Genomic DNA, 21,064 nt, shown 5'->3' with positions numbered 1-21,064 from the left:
ACAGTAGCTTGGTAGGTGTGTTTGGAGCATTTGAGGAGCATTCTTTCGCTTTGGAATCTGTGTAGCATTCTCATCTCATTCTCAAAACCGTCCTTCAAAAAATATTCATTCTAACTTCACCTCAATTTCATTGATTTTTCTTTTGATATTTGTCGCTATTCCGTATCTCTTTTGTCATTTCCTATCTCTGTGCCACATAAACTTTTCACATCAAACTTTCCTTCTTTCACAGCTCTAAAATTATTATGTTCCTGCTCACATTCTACAGCCTAAAGAATTAATCTAAAGAGCCTGAACTGTTTTCTGACCCCCTCTGGACTTTTCTGGCCCCTGGACTTTTCTGGCCCCCTGGACTTCTCTGGCCCCCTGGACTTCTCTGGCCTCGTCTGGACTTTTCTGGCCCCTGGACTTTTCTGGCCCCCCTGGACTTCTCTGGCCCCCTGGACTTTTCTGGCCCCCTGGACTTCTCTGACTCCCTGGACTTTTCAGGCCCCTCTGTACTTTTTTGGCCCTTGGAATTTTCTGGCCCCTGGACTTTTCTGGCCCCTCTGAACTTTTCTGACCCCTCCTGGACTTTTCTACTCCCCTGGACTTCTCTGGCTCCCCTGGACTTTTCTGGCTCATGGACATTTCTGGCCCCCTGGACTTTTCTGGCCCCCTGGACTATTCTGCCCCCCTGGACTTTTCTGCCCCCTGGACTTTTCTGACCCCCTGGACTTTTCTGCCCCCCCCCTGGACTTTTCTGCCCCCCCCTGGACTTTTCTGCCCCCCTGGACTTGTCTGACCCTCCTGGACTTTTCTGGCCCCCTGGACTTTTCTGGCCCCCTGGACTTTTCTGGCCCCCTGGACTTCTCTGGCTGCTGGACATTTCTGGCCCCCTGAACTTTTCTGGCCCCTGGATTTTTCTGGCCCCTTGGACTTTTCTGAGCCCCTGGACTTTTCTGGCGCCAGAAAAGCGCTATAGCCCCACAGCCCAAGATTTCCTGCCATCAACTATTCACATTTTAACTCTTAAGATGACATTTCTATTTCCGTATTACCTTTCCTTATACCGAATCTGTGTATATATATATATATATATATATATATATATGTCGTACCTAGTTGCCAGAACGCACTTCTCAGCCTACTATGCAAGGCCCGATTTGCCTAATAAGCCAAGTTTTCATGAATTAATTGTTTTTCGACTACCTAACCTACCTAACCTAACCTAACCTAACTTTTTCGGCTACCTAACCAAACCTAACCTATAAAGATAGGTTAGGTTAGGTTAGGTAGGGTTGGTTAGGTTCGGTCATATATCTACGTTAATTTTAACTCCAATAAAAAAAAATGACCTCATACAAAATGAAATGGGTAGCTTTATCATTTCATAAGAAGAAAATTAGAGAAAATATATTAATTCAGGAAAACTTGGTTTATTAGGCAAATCTGGCCTTGCATAGTAGGCTGAGAAGTGCGTTCTGGCTACTAGGTACGACATATATATATATATATATATATATATATATATATATATATATATATATATATATATATATATATATATATATATATATATATATATATATATATATATATATATATATATATATATATATATATATATATATATATATATATATATATATATATATATATATATATATATATATATATATATATATATATATATATATATATATATATATATATATATATATATATATATATATATATATATATATATTCTTTAATCGGCTTTACCAAAGATGAGATTAGATTTGTTGTTGTTTTGCAGGGATATCCCTGCGCGGGCCCTAAGCCTCTGGCTGACCCACTAAGTGTTGCTTGTTTCTGTTTTACTTGGGCGGAGTGTGATTATTGATGACTGGTATGGTCGCTTCAGTAAGAAGTATTTACGACTCGTATGGTCGCTTCAGTAAGAAGTATTTACGACTCGTATGGTTGCTTCAGTAAGAAGTATTTATGACTCGTATGGTCGCTTCAGTAAGAAGTATTTAAGACTCGTATGGTCGCTTCAGTAAGAAGTATTTACGACTCGTATGGTCGCTTCAGTAAGAAGTATTTACGACTCGTATGGTCGCTTCAGTAAGAAGTATTTACGACTCGTATGGTCGCTTCAGTAAGAAGTATTTACGACTCGTATGGTCGCTTCAGTAAGAAGTATTTAAGACTCGTATGGTCGCTTCAGTAAGAAGTATTTATGACTCGTATGGTCGCTTCAGTAAGAAGTATTTACGACTCGTATGGTTGCTTCAGTAAGAAGTATTTATGACTCGTATGGTCGCTTCAGTAAGAAGTATTTAAGACTCGTATGGTCGCTTCAGTAAGAAGTATTTAAGACTCGTATGGTCGCTTCAGTAAGAAGTATTTAAGACTCGTGTGGTCGCTTCAGTAAGAAGTATTTAAGACTCGTATGGTCGCTTCAGTAAGAAGTATTTATGACTCGTATGGTCGCTTCAGTAAGAAGTATTTAAGACTCGTATGGTCGCTTCAGAAAGAAGTATTTAAGACTCGTATGGTCGCTTCAGTAAGAAGTATTTACGACTCATATGGTCGCTTCAGTTAGAAGTATTTATGACTCGTATGGTCGCTTCAGTAAGAATGAGATTAGAGATTACAGAAGAAGTAATCGTAGTAGTGAATCCATTCCAATCTGACCTGGAAATGGATCAACTTGGCTGTTGGAGTTAATCATCGAAGCGTTGGTCTGTTTACCGGTGACTTGAAATTTTCCGACTAGAAAGAACTCTTGCTGATATACACAGCTTTGTTATCTCATGTATAAAGATTGTGTATATTTGTATTAGTTTTCGTATAAAGTTGATAAATACACTTAACACTTCAAACTGGGGTTGACTGAAGGGGGTGAGAATGCTTCACTAATGCTTCAGCTCCCTAACAGTCAGCTGTGACATTAAAGGACGAAAGTGATCCACTAATCCAATCAAATCAAAATCTTTATTTATAAACAGTAATTTATATATAATTGGGAAACCGTACGTACAAACTACAGTACATTAATTTACTGCCCGAAAGCGTTACTGCCCGAAAGCGTTACTGCCCGAAACTCTTTGCGTAATAGTGGCTTTAGGCATTGTATGTACTAGCTCTATCTATAAAGCCAACAAACTTTGTAAAATCTCTTTATGTATGTACCTTTGCCTAAATAAAAATTATTATTATTATTATTAAAAATTAATTATGTCTCAATAACACCTCAGCCCGTAGACATTGTCATTACCAGAACCACAAACTTAACCTGTAACATCTTATACAAATCTTAACAATCCTGGCTTTAACAAACAGGTGCATATAGCAATCCTAATTAATACTTTCATTTTAGGCATAAAGTGTACGACGTTTAGCTAACAGTAAGAAAGATAGATATATTGTAAAGGCAAAGTGATATCATTCGTTCTTAAATGCTTTCCCCAAGTGTGGATATGAGGCCAGGTAGGTTTGTAGTGAGTGAATGGGCGCTTAAGATACGTCTAGAACATTGCCTCTATTTACAATTAAACTTACCAAGGCTATGGGACCGAACTTACCAATTAAACTTACCAAGGCTATGGGACCGAACTTACCAATTAAACTTACCAATTAAGCTTACCATTTAAACTTACCATTTAAACTCATCAATTAAACACTATTTAAACTTACCAATTAAACTTACCATTTAAACTTACCAATTAAACTTACCATTTAAACTTACCAATTAAACTTACCAAGCTATAAGACCGTCATCATTTTGTCGGTCCCGTAACTCACATCCATACAAGTTAGACACTGTTGAATAACTTGACTTTCGACCAGGTATCAAGGTGACCAAATTCACTAATGACGACAATTGTTCTGACCTTGAGATCTCTAATTGCATCAAAAAATTTGACAAGTGGTCCATTTGAGGATATAATATTCTCCAGATGCTTTTCAGAATACTTTACAGGAGTCTCGCTGCCTAGTAATTATAGACTGGGATCTCGATAAGACGAGTCCTGTGAGCTTAAAGTAACCTCAGCATACCAGAAAACACTGACCTTAGTACTGCCTCTGACTGGCTCTTAACTCATTTTTTTTAACAATGGATCAATATAGGTAGGAAATAGAATTGAACTAAGAACACAAACCTTGTTTGACCACTTTTTTTAGGGAGAACTCTTCAGAGAGGACATATTGTACTCCATTTCACAGCTAATTTGCATACCTGATAAGAAATATATAAATATCTAGCCATTATGGGACATACTATTATGCTAAGTGCCTAATAGCTAACTTTGGTACCTAACCACTTGGGGTGGTTCAAGTGGTTGGGCACTATTCCTTTTCCTCGTCCACATCCCTAATCCTTATCCTGATCTCTTCCAAGTGTTATATAGTCGTAATGGTTTAGCACTTTCTCCCCATAGTTTCCTCCCTCTGCTAAGCTATTCTCTAAAAGAATTTGTGTGTTCAAAAGCTGTCAAACGCGTTGGAAGCATCCGGGAACAGAGAATAAAACTGTACTGAATAGAACAGCTCTGTTCTCTAAATTCAGAACTGTACTGAACAGCCACCATGAAATTAAAAAGCGTTCTTGAGTAACCAGTTTTGAATGTAAATTAAAAGTCAAGAGGTCTGTAGATCATCATCAAGGTAGTCAATGAGTATATAATCAAATACTCAGAAGTTATCAGAGGAGGATTTAAGAACACAGCAGTTCTTTTGGAATAGGAAGAGGTTCATAAATGGTTATTTCAGAGGGCGCTGTACCATGGGAGAGAAAGCTTGTAAGACTCACAGATAGACAGATACAGTTTCGGGGTTCCATGTTTAAAGGGTGTCAAGAGTATATGTTAAAGGCACTATCGTAACTCACATTTGTTAACTATCTTCCACGTTGACCAGACCACACACTAAAAGGCGAAGGGACGACGACGTTTTGGTCCGTCCTGGCCCATTCTCAAGTCGATTCTTGAGAATCGATCGACAACACCTCAAGTCGATTCTTGAGAATCGATCGACAACACCTCAAGTCGATTCTTGAGAATCGATCGACAACACCTCAAGTCGATTCTTGAGAATCGATCGACAACACCTCAAGTCGATTCTTGAGAATCGACTTGAGAATGGTCCAGGACGGACCGAAACGTCGTCGTCCCTTCACCTTCTAGTGTGTGGTCTGGTCAACATACTTCAGCCACGTTATTGTGACTCATCGCCTGCACTGTCTTGCACTTTTCTCAACCATCACAGGTTACAATGTGCTGGTGTTTTAACATTAGGGAGCAGGATGGATACACATATCACATACAGAAGTTAAATCTGTGTCAATCTCACCTGTTTGGTATATATTTATCTTTGAATACATTACATATATTAAGGGTTCAGAGGACCAGTCTGACCTTCCCAGCAGCAGCTGTGGTCTATATCTAAACACAGACAGGGTCTCCAGTATTAACCTCGCTATCGTCCTTTTAGTGTCAGTTTGAACATCATATAACTTAACAATTCTTGACCTGAAACGAAAAATATTTGAAACGCATGTTTGACATTTTTTACTGTCCTGGTCTGATGCTTCCATGGTCTTAATTGCTAACCCTGGGCTGAATTTTCCCTGGTCTTAGGGTTTCCTGGTTTGAAGCTGCCAAATCATGCAGTGAAGCCAAATTTGCATATGGAAAATTGTCTGGACTAAAGCATGCTTGCTGGTTGGTCAGTAAGCTATTGTGGTGGTCTTAATAACCCGTGAGAGAGAGAGGGAGCGAAAGAGAGAGAGAGAGAGTATTTTTGTTTAAATACAAAGTATTTTTTCCAGTTAATTTCATAAATACAATTGATCACCATGGCTGTCAGTTCAGCGCTTACAACACTTCACAAACCCAACGTCATCACAGAGGGAGTAAAGACACTACACATAGTTAATCTGCAGTTTATTGCCTAACTTAAACCATAAAATCCAGTTTATCCTACAATATTATACAAGAACATTTACAGTAAGTACACAGGGGGATAGAATTTAACAAAATAGCAATTGTCTTGGGGTTGGGGGTTAGTGCATGGAGCCTCCAGATCCGGTGTTCAGAGCCTTAATATCCGTAGTCGTAGCCGTAAGCAGGCTTGGGACACACGGTCTTGTAGGTCTGCTGGGTCTTAGTGACCGTGTGGTACTCTGGGACCACTTGGGTCTGGTACTGGGTCTGGTACTGCACCTCGGTCTTGGTGACGTACTGGGGGACGTAGTCGGTCTTGTACACGGTCTGGTACTGGGTCTGTGTAACGTACTTGGTTAGGTATTGGGTCTGAGTGATGTATTCTGGGATGTACTGGGTCTTAGTGACGTATTGCGTGTTGTATTGGGTTTTATACACGGTCTGGTACTGAGTGACGTACTCTACCTGGGTTTTGTAAACGGTTTGGGTTACGTATTGGGGTACATAATCTGTCTGGTATTCAGTTTGGTACTGGGTTTGGTACTCGGTCTTGTAGAGGGTGGTGGGGATGAGCTGCTGCTTGTAGATGGTCTTGTACACTGGTACCTGTAGTGGGGAAACAGCTACTATTAAAAGCTAATTATTTTTACATGATAATCGTAGAATATTTTTTCCTATTCTGGCCAATGGTCCTAAGTGTTTTGCATTTGTTTATGTTATTGAAAAATTGCTTTTCGTTCACCTTAAAGAATCTCACATAGAATCTGATTGTTTGAGGTCTTTCTTTAGAACTAACCAATGCCATTGATGTTCATGTCTTGAACCGGTATTGACCTATAGGATCTGAGCATATATTGACCTCTAGGCGACTGGTACTGAACCAGTATTGTAAGATTTTCTCTAGTATCTTACCAGGAACTGATCTGTTGACCAGACCACACACTAGAAGGTGAAGGAACGACCACGTTTCGGTCCGTCCTGGACCATTCTCAAGTCGATCTTGAGAATGGTCCAGGACGAACCGAAACGTCGTCGTCCCTTCACCTTCTAGTGTGTGGTCTGGTCAACATACTTTAGCCACGTTATTGTGACTCATCGCCTGCACAGGAACTGATCTACTCCATCACTTATCACATGGACTTGCTCCAGTTCTAACAAGCCTGACCTGCCCCAGTACTGACCTGCCCCAGTACTCACCTGCTGGACCTGCGTCTGGTACTGGGTGACATACTGGGTCTTGGGGTAGCAAGGCTGAGGGTAAACGGGGTCAGCTCCCACCGCTGCCACCACTGCCAACACCACCACACATACACTTGATGACACCATCTGTAGGAAATGACACATATAGCCAAACATCAATTGATATCCCCCAACAGAATATATTAAACTTCACAGCATATATAGTATAATGTTATTCTATTTGTTATTTCCAATTTATATAAGTCAAAATACGTATTCTTATTGCGAAATTTCAGTTGACTTTAATCCTAAAACATGTGAATATCTGAGGTTGGAAATTTGATACTTATCAACTTGATGCTTATCATATTAAATATCCATTAATATCCTCTAACTATAAGAGTCAAAATACTTTTCCTTCAACGAATGCAATGGCTGAGAATATTCAAGGCGAATATATACATTCCCTTCAAAGCACAACTGTATATTCCAATATGTTTTCTGATATATCTACTTGTAAGTGCTAGTCATAGTCAAGAGAAGGCAAAAGCAAAAAATAAAATGAGACCTAGAGTTGATTTGGTTTTGGGCTTAAAGCCTCTTGACCTCTGGAAGGTTATTAAGAACTATCAACCTCTGGGATTATTAAGGCCTATCAACCTCTCGGAGGGTTATTAAGACCACCACAATAGCCTACTCACCAACCAGCGAGTATTCTTGAGTCCTGAGCATAGTCCAGGACTATTGAATACTCTCATTGTATGAAGTAGCTGTTATGTATTATGTATTATATATGTACTATTATGTATTAGCGACAAGACCTACCATTAATGTATGATGACTTACTGTAAATATGTAGCTCTTGTAATAGCACTTTCTCTGTAACTAGCTGACATTGTAACTATAATGTTTGAAGGATAGATGAAATTGTTTATGTAATCTAAGATGAGGTCTGATAAAGACCTTTTGTTCCCTCTGTAACGCCTTTGCGCTACCGCTCACAGGATGAGTATGGGGTGCACAATAAACTAGCCGCCTTCGGCGGCAACAATCAAAAAATCAAAATCTCTCTGTATGTACACTGAGAAGCTGACTATACACCTCTCACTGTATACGTCACTTATGAGCTCGAGTGATCACCTTGGAAGAGCTGTTGTTTCCTCTTTGACGGCTAGCGAGAGACTGACGATACAAGGGACTCCGGAGCTGGTATTTATAGTGCGCGTAGGGCGGGGCTGCTCCTCCTCCTGCTCCTTGTCTTGTTCGCTGCTCCGTCAGCGGGGAGGAGTTCCCTCTGACGAAGGTCGCGCTCAGTGAGGTCGTGCTGTTTGCGGTACTCAGAGTATGCTCACTCGTGACGGTGATTGCGCCTTCGAGGCGACGTGCGGGGGAGTTTTGGGTGAGATGGGAGGAGGCGGATATGGGTTTGGAGTGCTAAATGGGGTCGGAAATTGTTGGCAGAGGTCGGAAGGGATCGAGAGGCGTTGGTTGGGGTCAGAAGGTTATCTTGAGGTTCTCTTGAGATGATTTCGGGGCTTTTTAGTGTCTCGCGGCCCGGTCCTCGACCAGGCCTCCACCCCCAGGAAGCAGCCCGTGACAGCTGACTAACACCCAGGTACCTATTTTACTGCTAGGTAACAGGGGCATAGGGTGAAAGAAACTCTGCCCATTGTTTCTCGCCGGTGCCTGGGATCGAACCCAGTACCACAGGATCACAAGTCCAGCGTGCTGTCCGCCCGGCCGACCGGAAGGGTTCGAGAGGGGGTCGGGTGAGAATTAGGGGGAATTGAGATGGGGTTGAGTGGGGTCGGGAGGGGTCGAGATGGGGTCGAGATGGGGTCGAGATGGGGTCGAGATGGGTCGAGATGGGGTCGAGATGGGGTCGGGAGGGGTCGAGATGGGGTCGGGAGGGATCGAGATGGGGTCGGGAGGGGTCGAGATGGGGTCGGGAGGGGTTGGAAGATGTGGAAGAGTGAGGCTCGAATGAAGAACCCCAAACCCCCAAAGCCAACACGTCGATAAAGAAAGTTAGACTCGTGTCTCCGTCATCATTTCATCAAGAAACCAACAAGACGAGGTTAGGAAATCTAAGACAAACACCACCGGAACGAGTGACACCGGAACACCACCAAGAACAATAGCAAGGAAAAATAAGAACATATAACAAACACAGCAACAATAAAATCAATACAGAGACAGAAGGAATACAACCGGAGCCCCAGACGAGGAATTAAGAGGCTCCCTGAAGGTGTCTTAAGGAACCTTTCCAAGGAGCTTCCGCAGTGTACAATGGTGTAGCCTGACACTTGTTATGTACACCTGGCTAGATATATACCTAGCTACATCTTGTACACCTTGCTAGATATATACCTGGCTACATCTTGTACACCTTGATAGATATACACCTGGCTACATCATGTACACCTTGCCAGACATACACGTGACTACATCATGTACACCTTGCCAGACATACACCTGGCTACATCTTGTACACCTTCATAGATATACACCTGGCTACATCATGTACACCTTGCCAGACATACACGTGACTACATCATGAACACCTTGCCAGACATACACGTGACTACATCATATACAACTCGCTAGATGATGTACTTATTGCTGGATTATGTACACTTTGCAACATCACGCACACGTGATTAGATCACGTACAACTTGCTGAATCACTTACAAGTGGCAAGGTCATGTACAACTGGTTCAATCATGTACAACTAACTATATAGGTCATATGCAACTCACTAAGACATGTACAACTTCCTATGCCATGTACAACAAGGGATTTTTATGATGTTATTTTGATAAATTATTGGGGAGGATACAGTGTAAATTTTGTTCATTTAATGTAATGAAATATTTTTAGAAACAGTGGATAAATTATATATATATATATATATATATATATATATATATATATATATATATATATATATATATATATATATATATATATATATATATATATATATATATATTATATATATATATATATATATATATATATATATATACACGCCTGACGGCTGAGTGGACAGCGCTCAGGATTCGTAGTCCTGAGGTTCCGGGTTCGATCCCCGGTGGAGGCGGAGACAAATGGGCAAAATGTGTCTTTCACCCTGTTGCCCCCTGTTCACCTAGCAGCAAATAGGTACCTGGGAGTTAGACAGCTGCTACGGGCTGCTTCCTGGGGATGTGTAACAAAAAGGAGGCCTGGTCGAGGACCGGGCCGCGGGGACGCTAAGCCCCGAAATCATCTCAAGATAACCTTAAGATAATCTCAAGATATCCTCATGTTAATCTCCAGATAACCTCAAGATATCCTCAAGTTAATCTCAAGATATCCTCAAGTTAATCTCAAGATAACCTTAAGATATCCTCAAGATAATCTCAAGATAATCTCAAGATAACCTTAAGATAACCTCAAGATAACCAGCTCTCCAACTACCTCTGTCTTGCAGTGCAAGCTGTTATGTGGATTTTAATACTCGATTCCTGTTTCTGTTGTTGTGGGGAGACTCCCAGATGATGACCGCTGGACAGAATGTCTACCAGACCTATTTTAATAATAAAAGATAGTAACAAAAACCTAGTAAATAAATATGCTTAAAGCCTGTCGATTCATACGGGGCAGCTGCTATTGGTCCATACGAGGCAGCTGCTATTGGTCCATACGAGGCAGCTGCTATTGGTCCATACGAGGCAGCTGCTATTGGTCCATGCGAGGCAGCTCCTATTGGTCCATACGAGGCAGCTCCTATTGGTCCATACGAGGCAGCTGCTATTGGTCCATACGAGGCAGCTGCTATTGGTCCATACGAGGCAGCTCCTATTGGTCCATGCGAGGCAGCTGCTATTGGTCCAAACCAGGCAGTTCCTATTGGTTCATACGAGGCAACTCCTATTGGTCCATACGAGGCATTGTATCCACCTAAACTCAACCATACATATTTCTAACTTAGGCCTGAAACAGTTCAACGATCCCAAGTCTATTACACTCGCTGGTTACATTATAGAACACTACGTGACTGAATACCAGACCTACTTGAATGACTGTGAATATCACCGTAGAGAATGCTTTAGTGGGGCCAGACTCACGAAGCAGTTACGCAAGCACTTACGAACCTGGGGCCAGATTCACGAAGCAGTTACGCAAGCACTTACGAACGTGTTCATCTTTCCTCAATCTTTGACGGCTTTGGTTACATTTATTAAACAGTTTACGAGCATGAAAACTTGTCAATCAGCTGTTGTTATTGTTATAAACAGCCTGCTGGTGCTTCGGAGCTCATTAACTGTTTAATAATTGTAAACAAAGCCGCCAAAGATTGAGAAAAGATGTACAGGCTCGTGCTTGCGTAACTGCTTCGTGAGTCTGGCCCCCAGGTTCGTAAGTGCTTGCATAACTGCTTCGTGAATCTGGCCCCCAGGTTCGTAAGTGCTTGCGTAACTGCTTTGTGAATCTAGCCTCTGGTAGGAGTACTGTAAGAATGAATACAGTACTATGCTTATGTACATCTTAACCACATACTGTGACGTAAGTAATGAGTACTCTGAAGATGAGTGAATAATATAGTTCAGAATTCATCCGGAAACAATTCATCTCATGAAACAGAATTCATATCTTGAATTGTTTCCAATTCATGAGAGATCCTTGACAATTCACTGGCTTGATGATCCTCTTGAGGCCACTAGAAGGCGCTCAGGTAAATTCAGGTTGAAATGCGATCCTGTGGCGGGGAAATTGCATGTCTCTCCTAGTAAACAAAGCGGCCAAAGCTGTTCCACCTCGCTATTACACATTTCCTTCTTCCTCGACAGCAGCGATTGCAAAATTGTTCAAGTGACAGCTTCATTTAATTCATCTATCTTGAGATGATTTCGGGGCTTTAGTGTCTCCGCGGCCCGGTCCTCGACCAGGCCTCCATCCCCAGCAAGCAGCCCGTGACAGCTGACTAACACCCAGGTACCTATTTTACTGCTAGGTAACAGGAGCATAGGGTGAAAGAAACTCTGTCCATTGTTTCTCGCCGGCGCCTGGGATCGAACCCGGGACCACAGGATCACAAAGTCCAGCGTGCTGTCCGCTCGGCCGACCGGCTCCCTCTAGTGATCACCACTCTTGTTAAATGGCTTAGTTAACACCACACTGTTAATTAAATGGCTCAGTTAACACCACACTGTTAAATGACTAATAGAATGTGTAGCAGTTCATACATTCTACTACTACTTATTCACTAATGATAATTTATGATAATTATCACGTCAACATGATTATAAATGATATTATCATGTAATTTATTCACGTTTTCTTACAGGTTTGTCACAAAGACCAAAGCCATATATACTGCAATTCTTTATTGAATATTATACACGTCTTGTTCTTAAGAAGGTCATAAAACTAGCTGATCATGGCGAGAATAGGGAAACAATAGATAGAATTTAGATAGACATTGAAGGGACAAACAGTTTAGATGTAGGTGGATATTAGAGACCAATTTGAGGGGATTTAGATGCTATAGAACAAGTTACGACATAGAAAATACATCGACCGTTGTTAAATCGTTGAAATATATCGACGTTGTTAAATCGTTGAAATATATCGACGTTGTTAAATCGTTGAAATATATCGACGTTAGACGTAGAAATATATCGACGTTGTTAAATCGTTGAAATATATCGACGTTAAACGTAGAGATATATCGACGTCGTTAAACGTAGTCGACAACGAGTTCCGGATAGTACTGCTTAGGACAGGCAGTGACGTAGGCCACCTTGTCCAAAGCGACGGTGACGTACTCAGGTACCACCTGCGTCTTGTACTGGGTCTGGTACTGCACCTGCGTCTTAGTGACGTACTGGGGGGTGTGAACCGTGGTGTAGGCGGTCTTGTACACCACCTGCGTCTGGTAGTGCGTCTGGTAGAGCGTCTCCGTGACGTACTTGGGCACATACTCGGCAGTGGTGACGTATTGAGTTTGGTACTGCGTCTGGTACTGCGTCTGGTAGTGGGGAACGTATTGGACCTGGGTCTTGTAGACGGTCTCAGTGACGTATTCGGGGACGTATTGGGTCTGGTATTTGGTCTGGTACTGGGTTTGGTAGTGGGTCTTGTATAGGGTGGTGGGGACGACCTGTTTTTGGATTGCTGTCTCGTACACAGGTATCTGGAGAGAAGAAAACAGCAAGATAAGATCAATTTAGACCACGACTCAAGATCTAGCATAGCAACATGCGAAAAACAACAGTATAGAGTTCTATAATTATTGAAACAGTTGGAATATATATATATATATATATATATATATATATATATATATATATATATATATATATATATATATATATATATATATATATATATATATATATATATATATATATATATATATATATATATATATATATATATATATATATATATATATATAGGGTGTAGTACAAGCTAATTTGTTGGAAATTATAATGAGTTATTAAGGCCTATCAGCCTCTGGAGGGTTATTAAGGTCTATCAGCCTCTGGAGGGTTATTAAGGCATCTGGGGGTTATTAAGGCCTATGAACCTCTGGGGGGTTATTAAGGCCTATCAGTCTCTGGGAGGTTATTAAGGCCTATGAACCTCTGGAGGGTTATTAAGGCCTATCAACCTCTGGAGGGTTATTAAGGCCTATCAACCTCTGGGGGGTTATTAAGGCCTATCAGTCTCTGGGAGGTTATTAAGGCCTATGAACCTCTGGAGGGTTATTAAGGCCTATCAACCTCTGGAGGGTTATTAAGACCTACCAACCTCTGGAGGGTTATTAAGACCTATCAACCTCTGGAGGGTTATTAAGACCTATCAACCTCTGGAGGGTTATTAAGGCCTATCAACCTCTGGAGGGTTATTAAGGCCTATCAACCTCTGTGGGGTTATTAAGGCCTATCAACCTCTGGAGGGTTATTAAGGCCTATCAACCTCTGTGGGGTTATTAAGGCCTATCAAGCTTTGGGGGGTTATTTAGGCCTATCAACCACTGGAGGGTTATTAAGACCTGTCAACCTCTATGGAGGGTTATTAAGACCTACCAACCTCTGGAGGGTTATTAAGACCTATCAACCTCTGGGGGGTTATTAAGACCTATCAACCTCTGGAGGGTTATTAAGGCCTATCAACCTCTGGAGGGTTATTAAGACCTATCAACCTCTGGAGGGTTATTAAGACCTATCAACCTCTGGAGGGTTATTAAGACCTATCAACCTCTGGAGGGTTATTAAGACCTATCAACCTCTGGAGGGTTATTAAGACCAATCAACCTCTGGAGGGTTATTAAGACCTATCAACCTCTGGAGGGTTATTAAGACCTGTCAACCTCTATGGAGGGTTATTAAGACCTACCAACCTCTGGAGGGTTATTAAGACCTATCAACCTCTGGAGGGTTATTAAGACCTATCAACCTCTGGAGGGTTATTAAGACCTATCAACCTCTGGAGGGTTATTAAGACCTATCACCCTCTGGAGGGTTATTAAGACCTATCAACCTCTGGAGGGTTATTAAGACCTATCAACCTCTGGAGGGTTATTAAGGCCTATCAACCTCTGGAGGGTTATTAAGGCCTATCAAGCTTTGGGGGGTTATTTAGGCCTATCAACCACTGGAGGGTTATTAAGACCTGTCAACCTCTATGGAGGGTTATTAAGACCTACCAACCTCTGGAGGGTTATTAAGACCTATCAACCTCTGGAGGGTTATTAAGACCTATCAACCTCTGGAGGGTTATTAAGACCTATCAACCTCTGGAGGGTTATTAAGACCACCACAACAACTTACTGACCAACCACCAAGTATACTTTAGTCCTGAACATTGTGCAGGACTAAAGTATACTCTTAGGGTATACACACCAAGCAATTGGGTTCACCCCTTCACTGTATATGACCCGTGTCAGGACCAATTAGTCCTATTATCTCCAACATCTGGGCATAGGGCGCCTGACAGCTGGGTGGACAGCGCTTCGGATTCGTAGTCCTGAGGTTCCGGGTTCGATCCCCGGTGGAGGCGGAGACAAATGGGCAAAATGTTTCTTTCACCCTGATGTTACCTAGCAGTAAATAGGTACCTGGGAGTTAGACAGCTGCTACGGGCTGCTTCCTGGGGATGTGTAACAAAAAGGAGGCCTGGTTGAGGACCGGGCCGAGGGGACGCTAAGCCCCAAAATCATCTCAAGATAACCTCAAGATAACACCTACCTGTTGGAGGGCGGTCTTGACAGCTGTGACGTAGGCAGTCTTCGGGTAACATGGTTCAGCCACCGGATATATGGGCTCGGGAGGCGGATATAGAGGGCTGGGGACCGGATACAAAGGCTCAAGAACCGGATAGCCAGCTTCAGCCCTGGCAGCCGTCGCCGTCGCCAACACCAACAGTATGCTAAGACACCCAGACATTACCTGTGAGAGCGAGCGATGCTTTAATGCCTGCAATCAGCGTGCACTTATTTTAGCGATGGAATGAACTTTTCTGAAATAGTCGTTGGATGAGTGATACGTTTTAAAATAGCAAACGATATCAAGAATGTGCTGAAAAGGTATATATAATTATATATATATGTATATATATATATTTCAATTACAGCTGATAATAGTTTAGTGATATAAAAGCTATTGTGTGCTTGAGGGAAGTAGAAAATTTGATTTTTTGTTTCACTCAAAAGCTGTTTTTTGTAAGATTTAACGCGGCGTTTACCTCGAATTGTGTTGTTTTAGCGACGCACAGCAAGGAACTGACGCAGAGTCGAAGTAGTCAAGGCATTATATAGGGGTGAGACTCCTTCCTCCTCCTCCTCCTGCTGCTGCTGGAGGTGACGAAGGAGTGCTTCACGTCCTCTGGAAGGTCACCAGGGCGTGTCTCCTGTCAATCCTCCAAACTGCAGTTTTGACCCTTAGTAACACCTCTCTAGGGTGTGTGTGTATGTCGCGGCTGAGCGCTTCCGTCAGCACCGCTACGCCAAGGCTGCTTCGAGACCCATTATGTATTATTGTGAGTGATCTTAAGGAGCATGATTTATTGTGAGTGATCTTAAGGAGCATGATACTCGGAATATGCTCTCAGAGGCTATAGAGCCCTTGTGTAATGGTGATTATTGAGGCATTCCTGTGGGTTGTGGGATGACGGTAGGGGAGGTGTGACCTCAAGGGGACACCAGCAGAGCTTTCTGGTGTGGGTGTGGCTTTGGTTCCTCTCCTGAAGTCCTTGTCTGGCTCCTCTCCTTAAGCCGGTGTCTGGTGTGGGTGTGGCTTTGGCTCCTCTCTTTAAGCCAGTGTCTGGTTCCTCTCCTTAAGCTCTTGTCTGGCTCCTCTCCTTAAGCCCTTGCCTGGCTCCTCTCCTTAAGTCCTTGTCTGGCTCCTCTCCTTAGCTCCTGTCTGGTTCCTCTCCTTAAGCCAATGTCTGGCTCCTCACGTGGCCTCATCTTCCCGCTATTGTTTCTCGTGCTGACCAGACCACACACCAGAAGATGAGGAGACGACGACCTGTCGGCCCGTCGTGGACCATTATCAAGTCGTGTGTGATAATGGTCCAGAAGGGACCGACAGGTCGTCGCTTTCCTCTACTTCAGGTGTGTGGTCTGGTCATCGTGTCTTCGGCCACGTTATTGTGACTTATATTCTTGTATCTCTTGAGTTTTCTACCTTCTTTTCCACACCTTTCTCTTAACCACCCCTTCCAGCGAGGCGCTGGAAGGGGTGGTTAAGAAGATGTCGGGGTCTTGTGGTTAAGAAGACACAAGACGTCGGTGTCTTGTGGTTAAGAAGACAAGACGTCGGGGTCTTCTTGTGGTTAAGAAGACACAAGACGTCGGGGTCTTGTTGTTGTTAAGAAGACGTCAGTGACTTCCAGTGACGTCTTCCTGTCTTTCCTATCCCCCTGCCTAAATCCCCTAATTGTGTTTTCTCTCTCTTCCTCTCTTCTATCTTCGTTATAGCTCTAATGTTCCTTCCTCTTCTCTCCTCTGCTCTCTTCTTCCCTCGGCTCATATCGTTGTCTGTGTTATGTCTCGTTCCTTTTTGTCTTCGCTTCATTGCTTCTTTTGCGTCCTCTTCCTGACCTCTCCTCCACTCCTCCATGGGCGCCTGATAGCTGGGTGGACAGCGCTTCGGGTTCGTAGTCCTGAGGTTCCGGGTTCGAATCCCGGTGGAGGCGGAGTCAAATGTTCAAAATGGTTCTTTCACCTTGATGCCCCTGTTACCTAGCAGTAAATAGGTACCTGGGAGTTAGACAGCTGCTACGGGCTGCTTCCTGGGGATGGAGGCCTGGTCGAGGACCGGGCCGCGGGGACACTTAAGCCCCGAAATCATCTCAAGATAACCTTTCTTCACAAGTGACTCTTGGGTCTATGTATTCTCCTGGCACCAATACCTGAAGAATAGTCATAACAAAAATTAACTTTCATCAACTTAAAAGCAACTTTCAGCTTTAAGTTTCATAAATGTAGATTATCGGAGACAGGAAGCCTGTATAACTGAGGCTCCAGCTCGGCCAATTACAAACCTTTCCCGGATGAACGGGTGCATCAGGTGAAAGAAAACGTGCCCAAACGTTTTTGTCCCGCCCGGGAATTGAACCCGGGTCCATCTATTCTTGAATGGGACCCGTGGACGTAGACAACCGTTCGAAATGTATCGGGTTAGTTTGAAGCGTCGAGCTGTACCAGTACTGTACTTGTTCAGGTCAAGAACATATATAATATATACGTAAAGAATATGTTTTTTAGCGTTTATGAACTGGTACTCATTTAGTTGTGCTTGCGGGGGTGGAGCTTCGGCTCTCTGGCCCCGCCTCTCAACTGTCAATCAACTGGTGTACAGGTTCCTGAGCCTATTAGGCTCTATCATATCTACACTTGAAACTGTGTATGGAGTCAGCCTCCACCACATCACTGCCTAATGCATTCACCTAGTTGTGTTTGCGGGGGTTGAGCTCTGGCTCTTTGGTCCCGCCTCTCAACCGTCAATCAACTGGTGTACAGGTTCCTGAGCCTACTGGGCTCTATCATATCTACACTTGAAACTGTGTATGGAGTCAGCCTCCACCACATCACTGCTTAATGCATTCACCTAGTTGTGTTTGCGGGGGTTGAGCTCTGGCTCTTTGGTCCCGCCTCTCAACCGTCAATCAACTGGTGTACAGGTTCCTGAGCCTATTAGGCTCTATCATATCTACACTTGAAACTGTGTATGGAGTCAGCCTCCACCACAACACTACTTAATGCATTCCATTTACTAACTACTCTGACTCTGAAAAGTTCTTTCTAACGTCTCTGTGGCTCATGTGGGTACTCAGCTTCCACCTGTGTCCCCTTGTTCGGGCTCCACCCGTGTTAAATAATCCGTCTTTAGAAACTTGTATAAGGAATCATTGAGAACCTTGTATACCACATATGTCACACCAATCCTGGAGTATGCAGCTTCAGCCTGGAGTTCATATTTAGTTAAACACAAGACAAAGTTAGAGAAGAGTTAAGAGGTATGCCACTAGATTAGTCCCAGGACTGAGAGGTATGAGTTACGAGAAAAGACTACGGGAATGAATTCAATTAATTCAATTCCTTGTCAATTCCCCTGAGAATTTTGTATGTGGTGATCATGTCTCTGAGAACTCTTCTGCCTTCCAACGACGTGAGTTCACGCAGCCTTTCCTCATAACTCATGCCTCTTCTGGGAGTAGTCTAGTGACATACCTCTGAACCTCCTCCATCTTCGTCTTGTACTTGACAAGGTATGGACTCCAATATGGAGCTGCATACTTTAGGATTGGTTTGACATATGTGGTATACAAGGTGTGTGTGTGCGTATAGACTTTTTTTTTAGTATTTTTTCCTGCTGTTAGCTCTTGGACCCCGCCTTTCTAACCGTCGGTTGTCTAATGTACTGACTCCCGATCTAATTTTCCTTTATCTAAATACATTTTTCGGTTTCTCATAGACATATATATACTTAGGATGCAGCCCTAAGCAGAAGCCAAACTTCCTGGTAACTATTTACTGCTAGGTGAACAGGCGGATCAGGTGAAAGAAACTCTGCCTATTTATTTCTACCTTGGCCGGAAATCGAACCCGGGCCCTTAGGACTGCGACCCCAGAGCGCAGCGACGTCGTGTACTCACCTAGTTGTGTTTGCGGGGGTTGAGCTCTGGCTCTTTGGTCCCGCCTCTCAACCGTCAATGATCTAAATCTAAATTTAATCAGATCACATCAGACTAAAATCTGATCTAAATTTCGCCATTATTGACTTAGGGAGATAGACTTAAGTTTTATTGATAATTATTTTAGCTCCAGTCATAGAGAAAACTTTGAGTCGCTGCTCTGCTGAGCAATTAACCTGAGAAAACAGGTTTAGACAGAGGCCACGCTCATTATTTAGTCAACTGTCTATCTCTTTACCTGTCTCTCAGATCTCCCCCTCTCTATTCGCCCTATCTCTCTCTTAGTTATGTCTATTGTCCGTCTGCCTGACTGGGTCTATGGACCGTGCCTTTGTCTTGAACTCTAGGATTCGATGCGGATTCATGAACGGATTCAAGGCGCATTCATGAACGGATTTAGGGGCAAAGCTGAGGCCAGATTCACGAAAGCACTTACGCAAGCACTTACGAACGTATACATCTTTCTTCAATCTTTGACGGCTTTGGTTACATTTATTAAACAGTTTACAAGCATGAAAACTTCCCATTCAACTGTTGTTATTGTTATAAACAGCCTCCTGGTGCTTCGGAGCTCATTAACTGTTTAATAATTGTAAACAAAGCCGCCAAAAATTGAGTAAAGATGGACAGGTTCGTAAGTGTTTGCGTAACTGCTTCGTGAATCTGGCCACAGGTTCGTGAGTGCTTGGATAACTGCTTCGTGAATATGGCCCCAGGTTCGTGAGTGCTTGGATAACTGCTTCGTGAATCTGGCCCCAGGTTCGTGAGTGCTTGGATAACTGCTTCGTGAATCTGGCCCCAGGTTCGTGAGTGCTTGGATAACTGCTTCGTGAATCTGGCCCCCTAGAGATGGCCTCACACAGCAACTAGACAGATTACTTGTGTATTCTTAAGTGTGTTCGTCGAGCAAAAGGTCTTTGACACTGACTCGCTACAACATTGAAGGAAAGGAATTAAACCAGTCTATCTTGAGGTTATCTTGAGATGATTTCGGGGCATTTTTTTTTTTTTAGTGTCCCCGCGGCCCGGTCCTCGACCAGGCCTCTACCCCCAGGAAGCACCCCGTGACAGCTGACTAACACCCAGGTACCTATTTTACTGCTAGGTAACAGGGGCATAGGGTGAAAGAAACTCTGGGATCGGCGCCTGGGATGGAACCCAGGACCACAGGATCACAAGTCCAGCGTGCTGTCCGCTCGGCCGACCGGCTCCCTTCTTCTCCCGTCTTGGCCATGTATAGCCACACACTCCACAAAAAAATTTGTAATTAGAACAACAAAAAATAAGACGATAGAAGGCATTATAAGACTGTTAGGAGGAGGAAATTGTCTTGCGCAATCTGCCGTCGCCTGGTCGTTCATGCAATTTTCCCACTCTCTTAATCTTTCTCTTAATTATCTATTCTTCACCATGATTTTCCAGTTGTTGTTGTTGTTGTTAAAGATTTAGCTACTCAGGACGAAGTGTCCATGTAGCACGGGCTATGGTGAGCCCGTAAAGATTTTCCGGTAATATTCTCAGCTTTTATACGCGTCTCTCTTGTGGGGACAGACGCGAGTGTGTGAGTGTTGAGAGTTCGGTCACACTTTAGCTCCTGGGCTCCCTCTTAGCGTATTTCGAAGCGGTTGGAAAATGTTCGTACCAAGAAGCTCTTATTTTGTTGTATTAAAGTTGTGACGTAAGTGTGTATTTTTATACCTGAGAAATCGTTCGGGAGTCGTAGTCCCAAGGGCCTGGGTTTGATTTCCGAAGCAGAAACAAATGGGGAAAATCTTTC

General features: G+C 43.0%; 2 protein-coding genes across 2 annotated transcripts; both read right to left on the bottom strand.

Annotated features, from left to right (window-relative positions):
- Positions 1-5,902: 5,902 nt before the first annotated feature.
- LOC123746445 (adhesive plaque matrix protein-like) lies at positions 5,903-8,303 on the bottom strand. The gene is made up of 3 exons (XM_045727973.1): positions 8,235-8,303; positions 7,113-7,241; positions 5,903-6,521 (listed from the first exon to the last, which is right to left on the bottom strand). Exons 2-3 carry the CDS (start codon positions 7,239-7,241, stop codon positions 6,072-6,074), a joined length of 579 nt encoding a protein of 192 aa, XP_045583929.1. The 5' UTR covers positions 8,235-8,303; the 3' UTR covers positions 5,903-6,071.
- A 4,149-nt stretch (positions 8,304-12,452) lies between these two features.
- LOC123746444 (uncharacterized) lies at positions 12,453-15,857 on the bottom strand. Its single transcript, XM_045727972.1, has 3 exons — positions 15,832-15,857; positions 15,336-15,536; positions 12,453-13,276 (listed from the first exon to the last, which is right to left on the bottom strand). The coding sequence occupies exons 2-3, from the start codon at positions 15,531-15,533 to the stop codon at positions 12,821-12,823; spliced, it is 654 nt and encodes a 217-aa protein (XP_045583928.1). The 5' UTR covers positions 15,534-15,536; positions 15,832-15,857; the 3' UTR covers positions 12,453-12,820.
- Positions 15,858-21,064: the final 5,207 nt, after the last annotated feature.

The sequence above is a fragment of the Procambarus clarkii genome, chromosome 90 (genome assembly GCF_040958095.1).
Source record: "Procambarus clarkii isolate CNS0578487 chromosome 90, FALCON_Pclarkii_2.0, whole genome shotgun sequence".
NCBI lineage: Eukaryota > Metazoa > Arthropoda > Malacostraca > Decapoda > Cambaridae > Procambarus > Procambarus clarkii.
This window is presented reverse-complemented; position numbering and strand designations above follow the sequence as displayed.

Bases quoted from the DNA above. Each gene is read 5' to 3' on its own strand.
- LOC123746445 (XM_045727973.1), bottom strand. From the start codon at position 7,241: ATGGTGTCATCAAGTGTATGTGTGGTGGTGTTGGCAGTGGTGGCAGCG. The intron at 6,522-7,112 runs GTGAGTACTGGG...TCCCCACTACAG, and splicing joins ACCAGACGCAGGTCCAGCAG to GTACCAGTGTACAAGACCAT.
- LOC123746444 (XM_045727972.1), bottom strand. From the start codon at position 15,533: ATGTCTGGGTGTCTTAGCATACTGTTGGTGTTGGCGACGGCGACGGCT. The intron at 13,277-15,335 runs GTAGGTGTTATC...TCTTCTCTCCAG, and splicing joins TCAAGACCGCCCTCCAACAG to ATACCTGTGTACGAGACAGC.